Raw genomic sequence first — 17,365 nt, forward strand, 5'->3', positions numbered from 1 at the left:
GAGGGACCCTAAAATATTTCAGACACATACAAATCCTTTGACTCGTAAATATCGTTCAATTATATGTATTGAAACGAGGCACTAACTACTAACTACGGACTACGGTATTGGTATCAGTAATGGTATTGTTACACACAAACATCCATCTGTCAAATTCTCATGCAACTTGTTCGTTCTCATATCCATCCATGCATGAAGAAGTTCCTAAAAGTATTTTCCATCCCTCATCCTATCCCATCGACATAAACATTATAAACGCCTCCTCTCATCTTTTTCTCATCTCGGAATATCTCTTTGAAGCATATGCCAGGCCATACAAAAAGCATACGTCCATCCCTCATCCACCTTCTCGACTCTCATTTACTCATCCTCAAAAGGCTTGACCTTAACTCCAGCCCCCTTAACTGCTCTTCTCAATTTATCCCTCGCTTCTCTCTTCCTCTTCGCCGCTTCACTCAATTCTGATTTCTCTTCAGCACTGTACCCACTAACCTTCTTTCTCGGACTGGGACTTGCATAAATCGAGCCCGAACCACTCATCATGAAAGTCGATCCGCCTAATCTTCTCGAGGCCGAACCCTTGAATTGACTTTCCGGTGTGTAGAAAAGCCTACTTGAGTTCGAAGTACCGGGTGTATTGACTCTCATGCTCAGTCTATTTGTACTCTTCTGCGGCGTTCTCAAGGAGGGTGAGGATTCTCGACTAGTGGTATTGAATCTCATTTTGCGCATCTGGTTTTCGAGAACATCGACATCCCCGCTGCGTTTTTCTGCCATTGAAGTCATCTTGGTAATGGTACGCATAATCGCTTCGACGGTAGGAGCTGCGGTTTTTGCATTCCCGATGGAATCCTGAGATGCAATCTTGGCTCTGAGGACAGTGAGGCCTTCTTCGGCTTCAGAGAGGAGTTTTTGAAACTTCAAGTAATCTCGACGAAGATCATGTTGCTGTGCGGCTTGCTCGGCGTTGAGTGGTTGTGCTCGAGCTATCGCTACTTGGTCAGGGTGTGTATGTGACTGAACCGTCTTCTTGACTTCCTCAAATCTTTGTCTTAATTTAACAGTTTCCTTCTCGAGGTTTTCGCAAGTTTCGATTTTGTCATCCACATCTTGAATTCTACCCATTTCGAGTTCGCGCGCTAGGTCTTTTTCCACGATATAGGAAAGTGCTTTTATTTCATCTAGGCACCATGACTCATCATCTTCAAGATTCTTTCTGCCCCTGTCTTCTTTGAGTTGCTCGGTGTGACCCTTGATGAAGGATTTTAAAGCTTTTGCATTGAGACCAAGAGTGTCGATCATAGAGTTGATATCGCGGTACAAAATTTCTACCTGAGCCGGAATACTGTCACCCTTTTCAGGTGATTTAACATCTGAATAAGCGACGAATTCATCTAACGTCCTCGTGGCTTCAATATCCTCTGTGAGGAATTTTTGCATCTTATCATCTTCATCATCGACGAGTGATCTAGTCTCCTCTGCCTCCTTTCTTGCTCTGGCCTCAATACGACGCTGTTCCTGTGCCTTTTCTTGCTCAACAGATGTCGCAAAAGTGCTTTGCGTGGGTGTAATTGCTCGTCCTGATGGCTTTTGTGCGTTCAGTAGATGTGATGCAAATCCTGGTGCGCTAGCAGACCTGGACGCATCGGGACGCATCATTCTTGGCGGAACAGCCGTTCTCACGGGACTGGGTGACCGAGGTGATGGAGGAATCATAGGGCCTGTTGGCGGCGGTAGTTTAGGAGCAGCACTGATCTCGCCGAAGAGACCCCTCGATTGTCCAAACGAGGGCGGCTTCTGTACTTTTGTGAAAGGACTGATATCTGCTTTGGCTTTCTGGTTGCCTCCGAAGGAGCTCTGAGGTGTTGGGCTTGGCGTGACGTTATTCTCAGGTGTTGGACTATCTAGCTTTCCGAGATCCTCCCCGCTTCCCTCTTCACTCGGCTCTTTGCTCTGGTCGTCGTCTTCATCTTCTGTGAGGAAGTCGGAATCATCACCTTCATCATCAGGGCCTCCAGGTATATCGTCTGTTGGAGATTCAGGTGTAGGTGCTTGGGCCGGTGATTGAGTGTCTTTTTTGATTGGAGGTGGTATTTCAGTTTGAGTGGGTTTGGGCTTTAGGACAAAATCGGGTGGTAAGGGTGCATCATTCTCCTTTTCAGAGGCAGGAATATCTTTAGCTACGGATTTAGGTTTAGGTGTGAAATCCGGAGGAAGTGGTGCATCATTCTCAGAGGCAGATGTTTCGCCGACAGTGTAGCTGGATTTACTTGTTGGATCTGGGGGAAGAGGAGCTTCTGGCATTCTATCGCTTGGTTCTTGTTTGATCTTCACAGGTGGTGAAGAAGGAGCTGGAGCTGGCTTAGTAGGTATAGCCGCGGCGAAGGGATTTGGGGTGGCTTTAGCCGGGGCTGCGAAAGGATTTGGAGCCGCCTTTACTTCGGTGCTCGCGAAAGGGTTGGGTTTTGTAGATCCAGAAGCAGAACCAAAAAGTCCACCACCAGTAGTGGGGGCTGTTGTGTTAAAGAACGAAGACTTTGCCGGGGCAGGAGTTGAACTTGGGGTTGCGGACTGAGGTTTTGTTTGATCTTCTGCTTCTGAAGCGTCCATATCTGCATCTTTTGAAACAGGTGGTTGCACAGCGGGGGTCTTCTCTGCCTCCTTCAAAGCGTTACCAAAGGCTCCACCCCCAAAGAACGAACTCTTTGTTGCAGTCGTGTTATCTGGCTCAGATTCTTTAGAAGTATCGGCCTTGAACGTGGAACCAATGACAAACTTACCGCCTCCGAAAGTACTTGACGAAGACTGTTGCTCAGTTTTATTGGCACCTCCGAAGAGACTGCTAGATTGCGCAGTATTGCTAGTATTGCTGGAACCGAATATTCCGCCACTCGTACTTGGAGCGTTGTTGTTAGCAGAACCAAAAATACCACCTCCCGTGACGGGCAATGCGGCAGGTTTAGCACCAAATATGCTTCCTCCGGTGGCCGGGGCAGCTGCAGCTGCGAAACCACCTTGATTCGCAAAATTAGCAAATCCTCCAGACGGTTGAGGCTTGCTTCCAGTAGCAGCACTTGAGCCAAAGACAGGCTGAGATGCCCCCAAAGCACTTGACTGACCAAAAGCTGTGCCTGTACTTGGCGCAGCAGTATTCGTAGAACCCCATACTGATTGTCGCCCTGGCAAGCCCGACTGTCCGAATGCTGGAGCGGATGGTGTACCGAAGGCTGACGCACCGAAAGCTGGACCTGCTTGTGCTGCGGGAGGGGCCATTGATGGAGTACCAAAACTTGGCGTTCCAAATGCTTGACCGGTCTGGCCACCCTGGGCACCCCATGGCGACTGTGTCTTGCCCATGGCAGAGGACGACCCGAAAGCGCCTGTTCCAGCAGGAATCGCTGGCTTCCCAAATGCCGAGTTTGTAGGAGCTTGACTTCCGAAAGGTTGACTTGAAGTACTGGCAAATGCAGGTGCTGCTGTGGTAGCCTGTTGCGAAGGCGCCACCCCTTCAGCGGCAATTAGACCTGGATATATAGTTTTCTGCCGAATCGAGTCGTTGTAGATGATCCACCAAGAAGCCAGGACACCTTCGTTATTCAGAACCATAAGAGCAGGCGCGGGGTAAGGTGATTCATCGATCTCCTCATCGCCGGGAATCGGCTTCCAGATCTTCGTAGTGCTTGATAGGTCAAGCGCAAAACCAATGGGGGAGGTATCCCCAAACCCTCCACCTGATGTTGCAGGGAGCTGAGCTCTAAAAGAGTCGTCGGCCATTTCAGTCATCGTGAATACCCCTGTTATTCTGTCTGAGGGTTTATCGGTAGTTAGCGGTACGCTCGATTTGGTGAAGAGGTTGATGTCCGTGGATGCTGTCGAGCCTACTACCAGTAAATCCTGTATAGTTGGGGGAAAGTCTTTCAAACGAAGCAAGAAGTGATGTGGTGGTGAACGATTGAGACCATACGGTGGAGCAGGATCGGTGAGTTTCTGGAACGTGAAGATCGCAGGTGGTTGTCTCGTAGCCAGATGGAATTTGGACTCCGGAGCATTGCTAGGGTCGAAGTTTGATGGTGTATGCACAAGCAAGAATACATTGTTCTCGAGCCAAGTAATGGATGATACTTCGGCATGTTAGTTTTTTCCTGTAATACGAAACAATGAAGAAGACTCACCATGATCGCCATCGTTTAAGCCAGGCGGCTTTGGGATTTCTGCTTTGATTTCCCCCTCTGGTGTCATTTGCACAGCACTACCATCACCTAGCCCAGCTACCAATTGTTTTCCTTTAGTGGACCATGAAACGCAGCTGACACCACTCCTTAAGACCTGACCATTGGGACCTGGTTTGAATGCGCGATCTTTAAGGTTCGCCATCATAAGGTTTCCATCCCCAGTCACAACCGCCAGAAGCTCGCCTTTCTCCCTTGTGGGATTTGGCACAAGAGCTCTCAAAGATTCGCCATTTGTAGGTACTTCGAAAGCTGTTTGTGTAGATCCATTGAGTAGGGCGTCAACATCGTAGACTGCCAGCCCACCACCAGTCTCCGCAGATAGAATCAAATAAGCATCGTCCGCTGAAAAGGCAAGCTGCGATACCCTCATGGGCATAGGGATTCTGAGCTCAGGCTGGAAAGATTTAAAATTTCCACTACCAGGCCCCTCAAACGCCTTTTCCACTGATGCCGTCCTTGCAACAACTATAGCATCTGGACCGGCCGCTGCCAGTAATCCACGGCGGGAAGATATGCTCAGTAGCGAAGATGTTGGAGGAGGAGGGTTATCGGCTGGCCATGCTGAAGGAAGTAATTGTAATTTAGATTCGCCCGCAAGAGCATGAAAGTGAAGGGCCTATGTTTGTATTAGCTACTGTAATGATCCTGTCAGACACTAGAACAATGCATATACCGTCGTTTGTATGTCCTCCAGCTCCGGACCCAATTGTGCACTACGTCCTGTCGCACCACCAGCAGGGCCTCCACTAAGACTACCACCCCCTGAGTTACCAAAGCTGAATGCCATGATCTCAAAAGATGCCCCAGAATACTAAGTGGATTGGCAATTCATTACAGAGCTCGGCGCATGGAGTAAGTATACCGACTGATTCTGCGAAAGGAAGAAAGAGATAGACGTGAATCGAGATCAACAACAAGGAAAACAGAAAAAGTTAATTCGAGGAGCTGTATCGAATACCCAAGGTTTGAAAATCTGCGGTGGTGAAAGAGATGATTAATAAAAGGCAAATGGTTCTAGCTTTCCAGTTCAAAATAATAATAAAGCTCGATTCGCTCTCCGCTCGCGTTTTTGTAGATCACGTGTTAAATCGCGAAAGCACAAGCTCAAGCTCCAGGCGCCCAAAGATCCTCGTCAGCGACAGCAACCTGGGATTATCAAAGTCCCGTTTGAAGCTCAGCAAGACAATCACCTCAACACATTTACGAAAATTCCCAATTTCTCCCAAAGCTCTATTCCATTTCCACCCATTCCAATACCTAACTCTCACATATAATCCCGCTCATTGAGCTTTGTTGATACAATGCCTGGTTTCGACTTCTCCAACCATACTCGCAATGCTGCGTTACACGCCAGAGGTGTTCCATTACCAAAAGCTACAAGCACTGGAACCACGATCGTAGGATGTATCTTTGACGGGGGCGTAGTTGTGAGTTACATTCATTATTCTGCCATCTACAAATAATTTAAATGCCTCGTCATTTCAAACTTATACACAAACTACGATGCTGATCAGACCTTATCCAGATCGCAGCAGATACCAGAGCTACCAGCGGACCCATAGTAGCAGACAAGGTACGATCAGTATAACGTTACGACTGTTGATGCAATACTCATTGCCATTAGAATTGCGAGAAACTCCATTACATTGCCCCTCAAATCTGGTGTGCAGGTGCAGGTACAGCTGCCGATACCGAATTCACAACCGCCCTCATCTCTTCACAACTCGAGCTTCACTCGCTATCAACAGGTCGCAAACCTCGAGTCGTCACTTGCATGACTATGCTTAAACAACACTTGTTCAGACATCAAGGACACATCGGAGCATATCTAGTAGTGGCAGGTGTTGATCCTACAGGTGTTGGATTGTTCACAGTACATGCGCACGGAAGTACAGACAAGTTGCCATATGTTACCATGGGAAGTGGTTCACTTGCTGCGATGTCTGTGTTTGAGACACAATGGAAATCTAAGATGACGGAGGATGAGGCTGTCCAGTTGGCATCAAATGCTATTCAAGCTGGTATCTTTAACGATTTGGGCTCCGGATCGAACGTAGATGTGGCAATTATCACAAAAGATAAGACAACATTGAAGAGAGGTTTCGTTAAGCCAAATGAGAGAAGCAAGAAGCAAAAGAGTTATGTTTTCCCTAGAGGAACAACGGCTGTTCTCAACGAAAAGATCATTACAAGGGAGGAGATTAGTAAATATGTCACAGTACATGAGATTGAAGGCGAGGCTGCGCTAGGGGAGAAAATGGATATTGATGCTTGAGGATGGAAGATTGTCTAGGACGGGGTCTCTACTTGTATCAAAAGACTAAATTCAAGGAAAGGCGCATCGCAAATATCATGTAGCTTGAGGAGAATGCGTTCACGTTATAATGAAATATACGATGGGAGCTAAGGCTACATCATACTAAACTGATTTTTTTATTGGTAATTCTATTTGTAGTTCAACGTGACAGACAATAGATTGGTACCATTCCTAGTAAATAGATGGAATAAAGAGCGAGCCGCTACCCCGCTAGCGCTTAAATGCCCCAAAATCTCACTACGTCCGTAAATCACATCAACCTCGAGATCCGTCTCTCAAGAAGAGTTTAACGAAGTGGAAACGGCCATTTCACTACTCTGGTAGGGGACATAGAGCGAGCGTTCAGTGGTCTAGGCCCGGAAAACTCCCGAGTCACGACTTCAAAATTATGGATTATTTCAATGACTCAAATACGAACATTCCAAACTATTCTAATCCACCCAATCAACAAAGGCAGAGTCCTGACACGGCTGATACTACTTTATCTCTTCTCTCCCCTTCTCATAATCTAGTTACTGTATCCGCCGCCGCACCGACGGCTTCAAACAATGCAAATACATCGACGGGACCCGCCCCACGAATTCGAAGAAGGAATCGTATGATTACATCATGTCTTGAATGTCGACGACGGAAGCTCAAGTGTAACAAATCACAACCATGCAGTAATTGTCTGAAATTTGCTCGAGATTGTGTGTTTCTTGCACCAGCGCTTGATCAGGCCAGTCAACTTAAGCTTACCGAGATCAAGGAGAAGGTTGGCTCCCTGGAACGATTGCTAGAACGCGATGTAGCAAAGCATTCAAATCATTTCTCTTCTAACCAGCGTATGGCATTGCCTGATGACGCAGATGATAATCTACCTCCAAATGAGGATGAAAAGGTACACTCCATTTCGTGATACGCGCCCCATTTTCATAGTCATTGACTAAATCACAATAGGATCTAGAGCCGTCGCCACTTGCATCAGTAGATGCGGCTTATGAGGTTGACGGAGACGACGATGACCTTCTTGATCTTGGAATTCAAATGGGTAAGATGAGGATCACAGAACGAATTGGAGGATTTTTCCGTCCCAAGATCAGCCAAGAGGTAAGATCCTTTGATGATTATGTCCTTGCCATCCCAAAAACACCCTTTCTTTACCTAAGTGACAGATTGGCTTGCATAGTCGTCAATCATGACCTGTTTTATACTGGATTTTTCTTGTTAATCACAGGAGCACTGGACCATGCCGGCGTTACCGCGAACCTCACAAAGTCGCTGGGTTCATCTGTCAATGTTCTATTCCCCCTTACATATTGTAACACCCCTAGGATTTTTCTACCTTAATACCACCCCAAGCTGTAACTTGGAAGGCATCGCTAAATTAACTGTAGCTTGAGCATGCAATAAAAGATCCATATGTTTGGGGAAAGGAGGATGATTCGATCGGCATCCAAACACTCCCTCCTGTCCAGGAATGGCTGAAGCCTGGGCTAGCTTATATTGCTCCTTCGTCAGGTTTCTTCTTCGGGCAGACAGGACAACCAGCATCCCTCATAGACTTTCTTCCATCTCGACTTGCTGCCGATAGGCTTGTTAAACAATTTTTTATAGCTGTCTACCCCATCGCACAAATTCTGCATCGGCCATCATTCGAGAAAGAATACGACATATTTTGGGACGAAGTCTCGTTGGGCATCGAGCCTCCTAATCCTGTCCAAGCTATGGTATTTGCAGTCATGTTTGCTGGTGTTGTTAGCATGAACCCCTCAGATGTTATCCGTGACTTTGGTGTCGCAAAACCAAGTTTGATTGATAACTTTAGACTGGGCACGGAAACAGCTCTTGGTCGTGCCAATTTTCTACGAACAACCAAAATAGAAACACTTCAAGCTTTTGTTTTATATTTGGTGTGTCTAAGCTTCTCTTTTAGTCATCTTAAGCATGCTAATGAGGTCACATAGATACCTCTTTGTAGAGCGGAGGTCTCCAGAGCCCATTCTGTACTTGTTGGAGCAGCCATTCGTATGGCCGAATGCATGGGTCTCCATCGTGATGGAGAGTTCTACGGTCTATCACCATTAGAGACCCATGTACGTCGGCTTATATGGCATCAGCTATGCTTTCTTGATATCAGAACCTGTGAAGCTCAAGGCCCACGGCCTACTATTCGTCGAGATGATTTTGATACAAAGTTACCACTAAATGTTGACGATATTGATCTCCATGCTACTGGCAAACCACCCCAGACTGCAGATCGTTGGACAGATGCCACTTTCTCAATCATCAGATTCGAAATCAACGAAATGTATAGAATAATCTGGGTCGACCGACCTCGAATTCAGATGCGGAAAATCAGTCTCACGGCCGTTCTCAGCAAGGTAGAGACATTTCGACAAAACATGACCAAGTATGACAAGTTTATGGATGATAGAGTGCCCATCCAAAAGTGCGCAAAGCTTGTCAAGTCTGTCCTGCTTTCTCGAATGCATGTCATGCTACTTCACAGCTATCATAGTTCTACACATTATCGTATGCCCGACCGTTTACGGAACATTATGATCACTTCTGGCCTTCATTCTATGGAAAGTGCAATAGCTCTGGAGACCACACCAGCGCTTCGCAACTGGGAGTGGTACGGAGGGGCATTTCAACAATATCATACAGCTTTTCTTCTTCTGATGGAAGTATATGTTCATCCCCAGAGAAAGGAGGCAAATCAAATCTGGTCGTGCCTCGATTATGTCTTTGAGTGTGACCCTTACCTGCCGCGACTTACCAAAGCAAGGAAGATCCTTTCTGAATTGCAACAGAAGACGGCCGTATATCAAAGTATGAGAGGCATGCGAGCACCAGTGACTATGAACAATCTTGTTGGCCAGCGGCCTCCTAAGCCAACTTCGGAAGAAAGTCGCGCAACGGGTCCCATATCGAATCCTGAACCATATTTACTCGGTAAAATGCCCCTATCTGACTCAGATGCAATACTCTCGAGTGTTTCAAACAATGAACATGTCGGGACTTATCCAACCGGGCGGACAAGTGAAGTAAGCAGTCCAGCTAGCACAATGGGAAAGCAGATAGTATCTCAATCACCAAGTGTTAACGATGATATTATGGCTGACATAGACTGGGTATGTGTTTCCAGCTATCTGATATGTATTGTTACTAATTCCTCTGCAGGATGCATTCGATGCACTATTTCCACCAGATCAACAATCTGAGCTCGACGTTCACAATTTCTCTTTTTCAAACACAGGAATTGGCTTATAATTTTGGTATGATACAGAAACATTTTGATGTTTATCAACACTAAATATGTTTGGTGTTTTTCTTCTCCGTTCTATAAACTGTATATTATATCCATCGTTTAGAACCATTTGAGCAACGTTGTTGTTTATTGAGTTGAGTTCGAAGAATTATTGATAGCTTCTTTTTCCATGCTCCTTCTATTCAGCCACAAAGAGGGGAAATCTGCCCCACATCATTCTACCCGGACGCCCTCGGCCAACCACCCCAGCAATCTGGAGCGAACCAGCGATTTCGCCATATCTACATAGATATCACGCAATTGACCAAAGAAAGCAGATCTACAAATGAGACCGAACCTAAACTTCCGTCATTGTGGGAAAAGATGGAGTGACATACGCAATTATCAAGTATGAGATAAGATAGATCATAATAAGTACATATCATCCCCCTCTTCCGATGTCCCTCTCTTTCTATCCTTCAATATCAAGTCGCATTTTTGATACTCTGGAATATCTTCACTTATTTCATTTACCATTTAACATCTGAGAAATTGTAAAAATGGCTCCTTCACTTCTTGATATCCAGCCTATAGCACCCCATCAACTTTCCTCTCCATCCCAAAAAACCATTGATCGCAAAGTCTTTCCAGATGGTATCAAAACTTCGGGTCAACATCCACCACTTTACGATCAATTGAGACCTTACTCTGATTTTCCAAAAGAAATCGCCGGAGAAACAGTATGGAAAGCAGAAGATTATATCAATAACCCAGAAAGATGGGTTCATGTTTTCAATGAAGAGGAAATCGCAGAACTGAGTGCTGTAGCGGATAAGTTCATTGCGGATCAAATCCCTCTGACGGGTATTTCTCAAGTATGTTGTGTAACACTTGAGTGTCGTCCAAGTACGAATTAAAGGATTCCTTGACTAATCCAAGCAGGATACTTTCCGCCTCTCAAAACTTTCTACTTTATTAGCATCAATTCGAACGGAGACTTTGAACGGAAAGGGTTTTATCCTTTTTAAAGGGTTTCCAGTCGAGAAATGGGGGAATCATAAATCTGCCGTTGCATATATGGGATTAGGAACCTACCTTGGATATTTTGTTAGTCAAAATGGTCGAGGTCATGTTCTTGGACACGTTAAGGATCTTGGCGAGGATTCAACACAGATTGACAAAGTTAGAATTTATAGAACCAACGCCAGGTAAGTCTCTATCTTTTTATTATCCTATGTTAAAAAGCTAACAATATTAGACAATTTTTCCATGCTGATGACTCTGATATTGTCGGCCTTCTGTGCATTGCAAGAGCGCTGGAAGGCGGGGAATCCGACATCGTTTCTTCGCACCACGTCTGGAACACTCTGCAAAAAGAACGCCCCGATGTAGCAGAAACACTTACCAAACCTATCTGGTACTTTGATAGAAAGGGAGAAGTCAGTGTTGGTGAAGAACCATACATCAAGACCTCTGTCTTTTATCTCGAGACCGGCCCCAATGGTCGTGTATACTCAAAATGGGATCCATATTACGTGAAATCTCTCACTCGATTTTCAGACGCAGGAGTCATTCCACCTTTGTCACCTGAACAGATTGAGGCTGCTAAGGTTTTGGAAGAGACTTGTCACCGATTGAGATTGCACATGGTTCTCGAGATTGGCGATATCCAATTCTTGAGTAACGAACACGTACTTCATGCTCGTACTGCATATAAAGATCATGCACCACCAGCACCAAGAAGGCATCTTATGAGACTATGGCTAGCGACACCAGAGAGTGAGGGAGGATGGAAGCTACCGTTCCATGATTCGAACGAGAAGAAGAGAGGCGGCATTCAGGTCAATGATCAGGCCCCTGTTGCACCACTGGATGCAGAATAGATCTTGGGAATTGACAATATTTTATAGACAGCATAGAGTCATCGATGACCAAAATAAATTACTGAACATATCAAGCTGAAGTGTTTAATTTGCTTCAAACATTGCCCTTCGAGTGTGTGCTTTGATTCCAAATAACGAAACTCTGACGCTCCAATCGGTTTGAGCCATCGTATGTTGGGAAATACATGTATGGGGCAAATCTCCGTCTAGAAAGGTAATCAGTGACACTCCAGACCGAAGTATTTTTGACATACTCTCAATTGCATTTTTCTCCCTCCACCCGTACTCGCATCTTCTTGCTTCCTCACATAGTAACACAGAGTTTAATATCATCCTTCCTCTGAACCTTTTTCTTCTTCTCGACCTCCTTCTTCCTCGGCTCTGGGGTCATATCAGGCGGACTAAACCACTATTCCCACGCACAGTGTTAGCTTCTTTCATCTCAATTACCTCAACCTTATAACCCTTTCCCTCGCGTCCCCTACCCACAACCCAAACAAACTCACCGAGCCCCCCATCTTCCTCTCCTCAACCATCTTAACCAAATTTCTGTCATACACCCCCCTGAAGTCATGCGTCGGACACATATATTTTACCACTCTTACAATCATCGGTCCTTCGATTCTTAAGGCACTGGAGGCGAAGACTGGACAGGTGAGGAGACCCATGCCCCAATTACAGGGTTGGGCGATTTGTATCCATTGGCAGGGCTGGTGGGGGACGTTTTTATCTTTGGTTCTGGGGGAAGAGGAGTGGGAGTGGTGGTGAGAGCGGTGGTGAGAACGAGCATGAGAATGACTGTTGGGGTCCTGGTGCTCGTGGCAGGTGGAAGATTGGTGGAAGGTATATTTGCACATTTTGGTAGATGTTAATTAGTGGGTGGTTTGAGTGTGGTTTGAAATCTGTAACGGTGTAACCAATTGCTAGGTACTTTCTTCTACTTGAAGATGTGAATCCGAGAGCGCTTTTGAGAGATGCGAGTTGAAGGAGAAATTAGGCAAGTGTGAGTGAATCGACGGAGTACAAACAAAAAGCTATAAAGTTCTTTCTTCTCACAATGATTCACGTAGGAGAAAACGAAAAGTGAATAATGAGGCTGATACTCATATTAGCATCGAATTTCCTCAGACGAAAGTCATTATGCATATCTCATCATCCATTGAGAAGTAACGCTAGTCCTCCGATGCAATATCCCATTCCAAACTCCGCACATCCCACGTAAATATGTACATATCATACAAGTCCGACCATTTATAGCTTTATAACTGTTCAGGCCCAGGGTTCTCTTCGCCACTTTCCTCCACTTGTTTCTTTCGTATTGCTTGCATGAGCTCGTACAATTGTCCTAATTGTTGATCTGAATTCTCTATTAGCATTTGGTATTATCAACTTGCAGCAAAATGCATACCACTCATCTTGTCAATCTTCTCCTTATCCATACGCTCCCCAATCCAACTTTCTCCCTCAAGTTTCTGCGCGTACATCTGCCACTCCGTCAAAAAGCCAATCTATCCCTCAATTAGCTCTCGTACATCCCAATCCCCCCCATTCCTTATCCAAAGCACACAACTTACGATATGCACCGGATTCTCCACCTCCCTATGTTGTCTAAACTCGCTCTTAATATACTCATCCCCCAATAACCTCATCTCTCTCGGTAAATGTTTCCTATGCGCTCTAAACAACCTTCGATACAAAGGAATGGGTGGCAGTAAAGCCAAAGGTGCAGGTCTCAATCCCTTTCCGGTACCTGCTGCCGAAGGCGACGCCATTAACAAGCGTGGTGATAGCTTCATTTTTAGATATGGTTGTTAATTGTAAAATCTGGGGAATGAGGCATGAGAGCTCGTGAAGTCATCGATCCATGATGGCTTTCGGCAATCTGGTTCCCCGCCAAAAATTAATTTATCAGCCTTGTCACTCATTTGCTTCTCACACAACCAAAATTTCTGTTGCACATCTGAGGGAACTTTAAAATCTGGGGCTTTTAGGGAGAGTTTGATTTTAACTACAGACTTGAAAAGAGGAAGCTTCTGCGATCTCGAAAACAACTGTCCCGGTGATTTTGAAAGAAAAACAAAGGTTTCCCGACAAGGGGCGTTTTGAGCTTTTCGCGGTTTCTCTTATTTCCATCTCAGTTACAGCCTTCTCGCATTCACTTACACGCACTCTGTTGCGCCAACAAGGTAGAAATGCTTCCAACACCCGATACTTCACATGTGTCTTTCGATAGAATATACGAACCTGCCGAAGATTCTTTCCTACTCCTCGACACCTTATCCTCCGCTAACGAAAAAGAATTTCTACGCCAACGGTTTCCTCAAGGCGAACAGTGCTCAATATCGCCCTCTCCATTGGTAGTAGAGATTGGTACTGGATCTGGGATTGTTCTCTCCTTTGTACATGCACATGCAGAAATTATATTTGGCAGAGCGGATATTCTTACAGCGGGCGTCGATGTCAATCGCTATGCATGCGAGGCTACACAGGAAACAGTAAGAGTAGCGGAGAAGGAACAGGCTTCACAAAACATATCACATGGGTCGTATCTAGGGAATGTGGTGGGAAATTTAGGAACTTCTTTGAAGTCTGGAATGACAGATGTATTGATCTTTAATCCGCCATATGTGCCAAGTCCGGATGTGCCTATACCAGAGCTTTCTGGGGCAGGAAACGAGGATGGGTCATTGTCATATGAAGGGGACTCAAAATTACTAGCTTTGTCGTATGCGGGTGGAGTGGATGGTATGGAAATTACGGATCGGCTAATCGATGCTTTGCCGGAGGTTCTGAACCGGGAGAGAGGTTGTGCGTACATCTTGCTCTGCGCGCAGAACAAACCCGAGGATGTCAAACAACGAATACGTGGTTTTGGAGACGAGTGGAAAGCGGAAACTGTTAGTAATAGTGGAAAGGTTGGGGGATGGGAAAAATTGCAAATTGTTAGGATTTGGCGCATGCCACCTAACACCTCCTGAAATTAACGTAACCAGCACTCGTCCATATCGTTTTGATGCGTTCAAAAAAGCCCATGTGTATTTCAAAAGCCCATGGATAAGGCATCCCATTGTTCGTTCGTAAGTGATCGATTTAGCTGCTTTTCATATGCCACTCGAAACGCCAATATTCCCACAAGCTGTGCATGCATGGCACTCTCTTTCTCCCTTGATCATCTCCCGTCTGTATAGCCAAGTAGAGCAAACATTCTTAATATAATCTTCTCCTTCCAAATTCTCGACTTGCCGCCAATAACGTCATAATGATCATCGAATTTCCCACCCGCCCATTGTATGCAATCCTTAGAATCCTCTTCCACCGCCTCGTCCTCGTCCTCCTCTGAATCCACCACCGCCTCCTCGTCCTCCACCTCGTCCACCTCTAGGTCCGCCTCTACCACCTCTACCGCCTCTAGTATCGGTAGTGCCTGCAGCTTCCTTTCTCGCCTTGTTCTTTGGCTTTGGTGCATCGTCTATCAACAATGTGTCGAGCGGTAACGAATCAGGCAGAATGTAATAACGAATTGTGGAACCTCTGAGATTAATGGTATCAAGGGTGAGAGAAGTGCCATTCTTTGGCGTCATCTTGACAGTGCGGAGAGCTGTGTTCATTTGAGGAGATACGGAAGTTATGGTACCGTGGATGATTGTGCCTAGTATGCTTGTTAATAAACAATTAATCGGCAGCGGAAACATCTTGGGAACAGCAGATAATATGCATACCATTTTTAAGCTCAATAGTGACCGTTTCGTTCGCACATTTCATGAGAAACCTACCATGGAAGGAGAAAGTCAGTCAGGAGATTCAGATGGGAGCCTTGAGAAAGAATTTGAGCTCAGCGCGTGCCAATTAAAAGGCTTTATAGTGATATGGATAGGCTTACCTGACGAGCTTCATAATGGCGGTTTTATTGTTGATGTATATTGGTGGTTGATAGTGGATCGTGAGGTCGATTGATGGGCCTATACATAAATAAAGCATTTGAAGCTTTTATCGCGAGGTTCGAAAGGATTTTGAAGCCCGATAATTAAGGCCACAATTTCTCTACGTAAAGCTGGAGCATCTAGATCGGATTTGGAGGGGGGAGTGAACGAAAGGGAAATTTCTACCTAAGTTATTCAAATAGTGGAAAATAATATACATTGCAGTACGCTTTGGGGGTATCCATAGTGTTTTGTATAAATTTCAAACATTGTACTTCAGGTACACCAACATTCAATGATCGTCTAAGTAACCGGGTATTTCCTCAAGCTCCCATCCTTCCATCGGACATTGTGCCATCATTTCCAACAATTCCCCTCTGTGATGTTTATTTATCCTTTTCATTCTCACTAACTTTCTCCCACTCATCCTCAGTACTGGGCTCACTCTTATTTCCTCCTCCCATAGAATGTGCTCTGCTCTTCAACTCCCCCTTCACTTCCAAGACCTCGACCTCCTTGCTTCCTGGCGGACCATCGTCATCAACAACAGTCTCTACATCCGTATCACTAGCTTCTCCTCCAGCTCCCGCTTCTGTCTTCTTTCGTGCTTCCTCTTGCTCTTTCACCGTCTTCAGCTCTGCGGCGAACCAGTTTATAGCCCACCATAACCCGCCACAAAGAAACGATAGAATCACGAAATGGATACTATATGTAGCGATCAAGAGGGATAGGAACACAAGTTGTAGGGCTGCGAACGTGGCATTGGTTGCAACAAGGAGGACGGGAGTTGGACCAGGTGTGAAGATGGATTCCCAAAGGGAAACGAAGAATTCCGATGCCATGACTTGCTCTTTCTATTTCTTATACTGATTTTACTCCTTTGGCAGAGGAGTAGCTTTCGTAGCTCGTAGTAGATAATAAAACGGATAGAGAGATCTTCCAGAGAAGGATATGTGTTGCGGAGATGAAGAGATACTAGATATCAGAGTGATTAGTGGGATGGCATTTACCTATTTATAATACCCCTCACCTTCCTGCTTCAGACGAAATGACGCACACCTTGTACGATTTTGCTGGATATTTCACGACCACGTATCCTAAAGATTCTTGTAGCCTGGAGAAAACTTTCAAAGGGACAGATTTATCGTTTCTAAGAAGTTGAAGTTGTGAAGAAATAAAATAATGCAAGATGTATGTATCGTTCAGAAGTTTGACAACGCGACGCCCCTCTATTCTGCCTGTTCTCGGCTTTTTTGGGGCCACACCTAAGACAAGACAAAGTGAATAATTGAATGCCTTGCGATTGAGGTTAGAAGAACTAAAGTTTCTATGATGAATAATAATCGGAGTATGTATTAATCCATCATCGCAAGCTTCTATGATATATCAGGAAACATTGTCTAAGATATGTATCGTGGTGTATCACTCTTGCATGCAATGCACAGAATTCGCGGGTTGCACAACAGACATAAGTGAAAAAGTCAGAGGCCAAAAAGTCAAGTACTTCGCAGCTACGCGTGGTAGTTCCAGTTGTAAAGATTTCCATTTACCTGCAAACCTCGATATCAGCTGGAGCGATTTTTTCCAAACATTACACAATGCATCTAATGTCAGCATTGTGCACCTTTCAAGCTCTCTCTCTCTTGAAGTCCTGCAGCAGTCAAACATGAGGGATCTTGGACAGTACATCAAAGCAGGAAATCTATATTCGTTCATTCGTTCATTCATCTCATGCTTTACTCGACCAATTTCAATCCAAGTTTAAGTGGACTTGTATACCA

General features: G+C 45.2%; 8 protein-coding genes across 8 annotated transcripts; 4 read left to right on the forward strand and 4 right to left on the reverse strand.

The window, feature by feature from the left end:
• Positions 1–360: 360 nt before the first annotated feature.
• On the reverse strand, positions 361–5,019 carry Bfra_003825 (putative nuclear pore complex subunit nup159 protein; the record flags this gene model as incomplete). The annotated part of the gene is made up of 3 exons (XM_037334230.1): positions 361–4,121; positions 4,173–4,848; positions 4,906–5,019. The coding sequence occupies 3 exons, from the start codon at positions 5,017–5,019 to the stop codon at positions 361–363; spliced, it is 4,551 nt and encodes a 1,516-aa protein (XP_037194317.1).
• Positions 5,020–5,533: 514 nt separating this feature from the next.
• On the forward strand, positions 5,534–6,507 carry Bfra_003826 (putative proteasome subunit beta type 7 precursor protein; the record flags this gene model as incomplete). The annotated part of the gene is made up of 3 exons (XM_037334231.1): positions 5,534–5,659; positions 5,758–5,805; positions 5,857–6,507. The coding sequence occupies 3 exons, from the start codon at positions 5,534–5,536 to the stop codon at positions 6,505–6,507; spliced, it is 825 nt and encodes a 274-aa protein (XP_037194318.1).
• A 430-nt stretch (positions 6,508–6,937) lies between these two features.
• Positions 6,938–9,804, forward strand: Bfra_003827 (putative fungal specific transcription factor domain-containing protein; the record flags this gene model as incomplete). The annotated part of the gene is made up of 5 exons (XM_037334232.1): positions 6,938–7,429; positions 7,489–7,638; positions 7,926–8,441; positions 8,496–9,665; positions 9,715–9,804. 5 exons carry the CDS (start codon positions 6,938–6,940, stop codon positions 9,802–9,804), a joined length of 2,418 nt encoding a protein of 805 aa, XP_037194319.1.
• A 537-nt stretch (positions 9,805–10,341) lies between these two features.
• On the forward strand, positions 10,342–11,664 carry Bfra_003828 (putative taurine catabolism dioxygenase protein; the record flags this gene model as incomplete). Its single annotated transcript, XM_037334233.1, has 3 exons — positions 10,342–10,656; positions 10,724–10,989; positions 11,040–11,664. The coding sequence occupies 3 exons, from the start codon at positions 10,342–10,344 to the stop codon at positions 11,662–11,664; spliced, it is 1,206 nt and encodes a 401-aa protein (XP_037194320.1).
• Positions 11,665–11,968: 304 nt separating this feature from the next.
• On the reverse strand, positions 11,969–12,200 carry Bfra_003829 (uncharacterized protein; the record flags this gene model as incomplete). Its single annotated transcript, XM_037334234.1, has 2 exons — positions 11,969–12,073; positions 12,171–12,200. The coding sequence occupies 2 exons, from the start codon at positions 12,198–12,200 to the stop codon at positions 11,969–11,971; spliced, it is 135 nt and encodes a 44-aa protein (XP_037194321.1).
• Positions 12,201–12,923: 723 nt separating this feature from the next.
• Bfra_003830 (putative acn9 family domain containing protein) lies at positions 12,924–13,460 on the reverse strand (the record flags this gene model as incomplete). The annotated part of the gene is made up of 3 exons (XM_037334235.1): positions 12,924–13,021; positions 13,073–13,172; positions 13,239–13,460. 3 exons carry the CDS (start codon positions 13,458–13,460, stop codon positions 12,924–12,926), a joined length of 420 nt encoding a protein of 139 aa, XP_037194322.1.
• Positions 13,461–13,856: 396 nt separating this feature from the next.
• On the forward strand, positions 13,857–14,642 carry Bfra_003831 (putative n -glutamine methyltransferase mtq2 protein; the record flags this gene model as incomplete). Its single annotated transcript, XM_037334236.1, has 1 exon — positions 13,857–14,642. The coding sequence occupies one exon, from the start codon at positions 13,857–13,859 to the stop codon at positions 14,640–14,642; it is 786 nt and encodes a 261-aa protein (XP_037194323.1).
• A 321-nt stretch (positions 14,643–14,963) lies between these two features.
• Positions 14,964–16,426, reverse strand: Bfra_003832 (putative small nuclear ribonucleoprotein sm d1 protein; the record flags this gene model as incomplete). The annotated part of the gene is made up of 4 exons (XM_037334237.1): positions 14,964–15,313; positions 15,384–15,433; positions 15,545–15,623; positions 15,994–16,426. The coding sequence occupies 4 exons, from the start codon at positions 16,424–16,426 to the stop codon at positions 14,964–14,966; spliced, it is 912 nt and encodes a 303-aa protein (XP_037194324.1).
• Between the last annotated feature and the right edge of the window lie 939 nt (positions 16,427–17,365).

The sequence above is a fragment of the Botrytis fragariae genome, assembly GCF_013461495.1.
Source record: "Botrytis fragariae strain BVB16 chromosome Unknown tig00000045, whole genome shotgun sequence".
NCBI lineage: Eukaryota > Fungi > Ascomycota > Leotiomycetes > Helotiales > Sclerotiniaceae > Botrytis > Botrytis fragariae.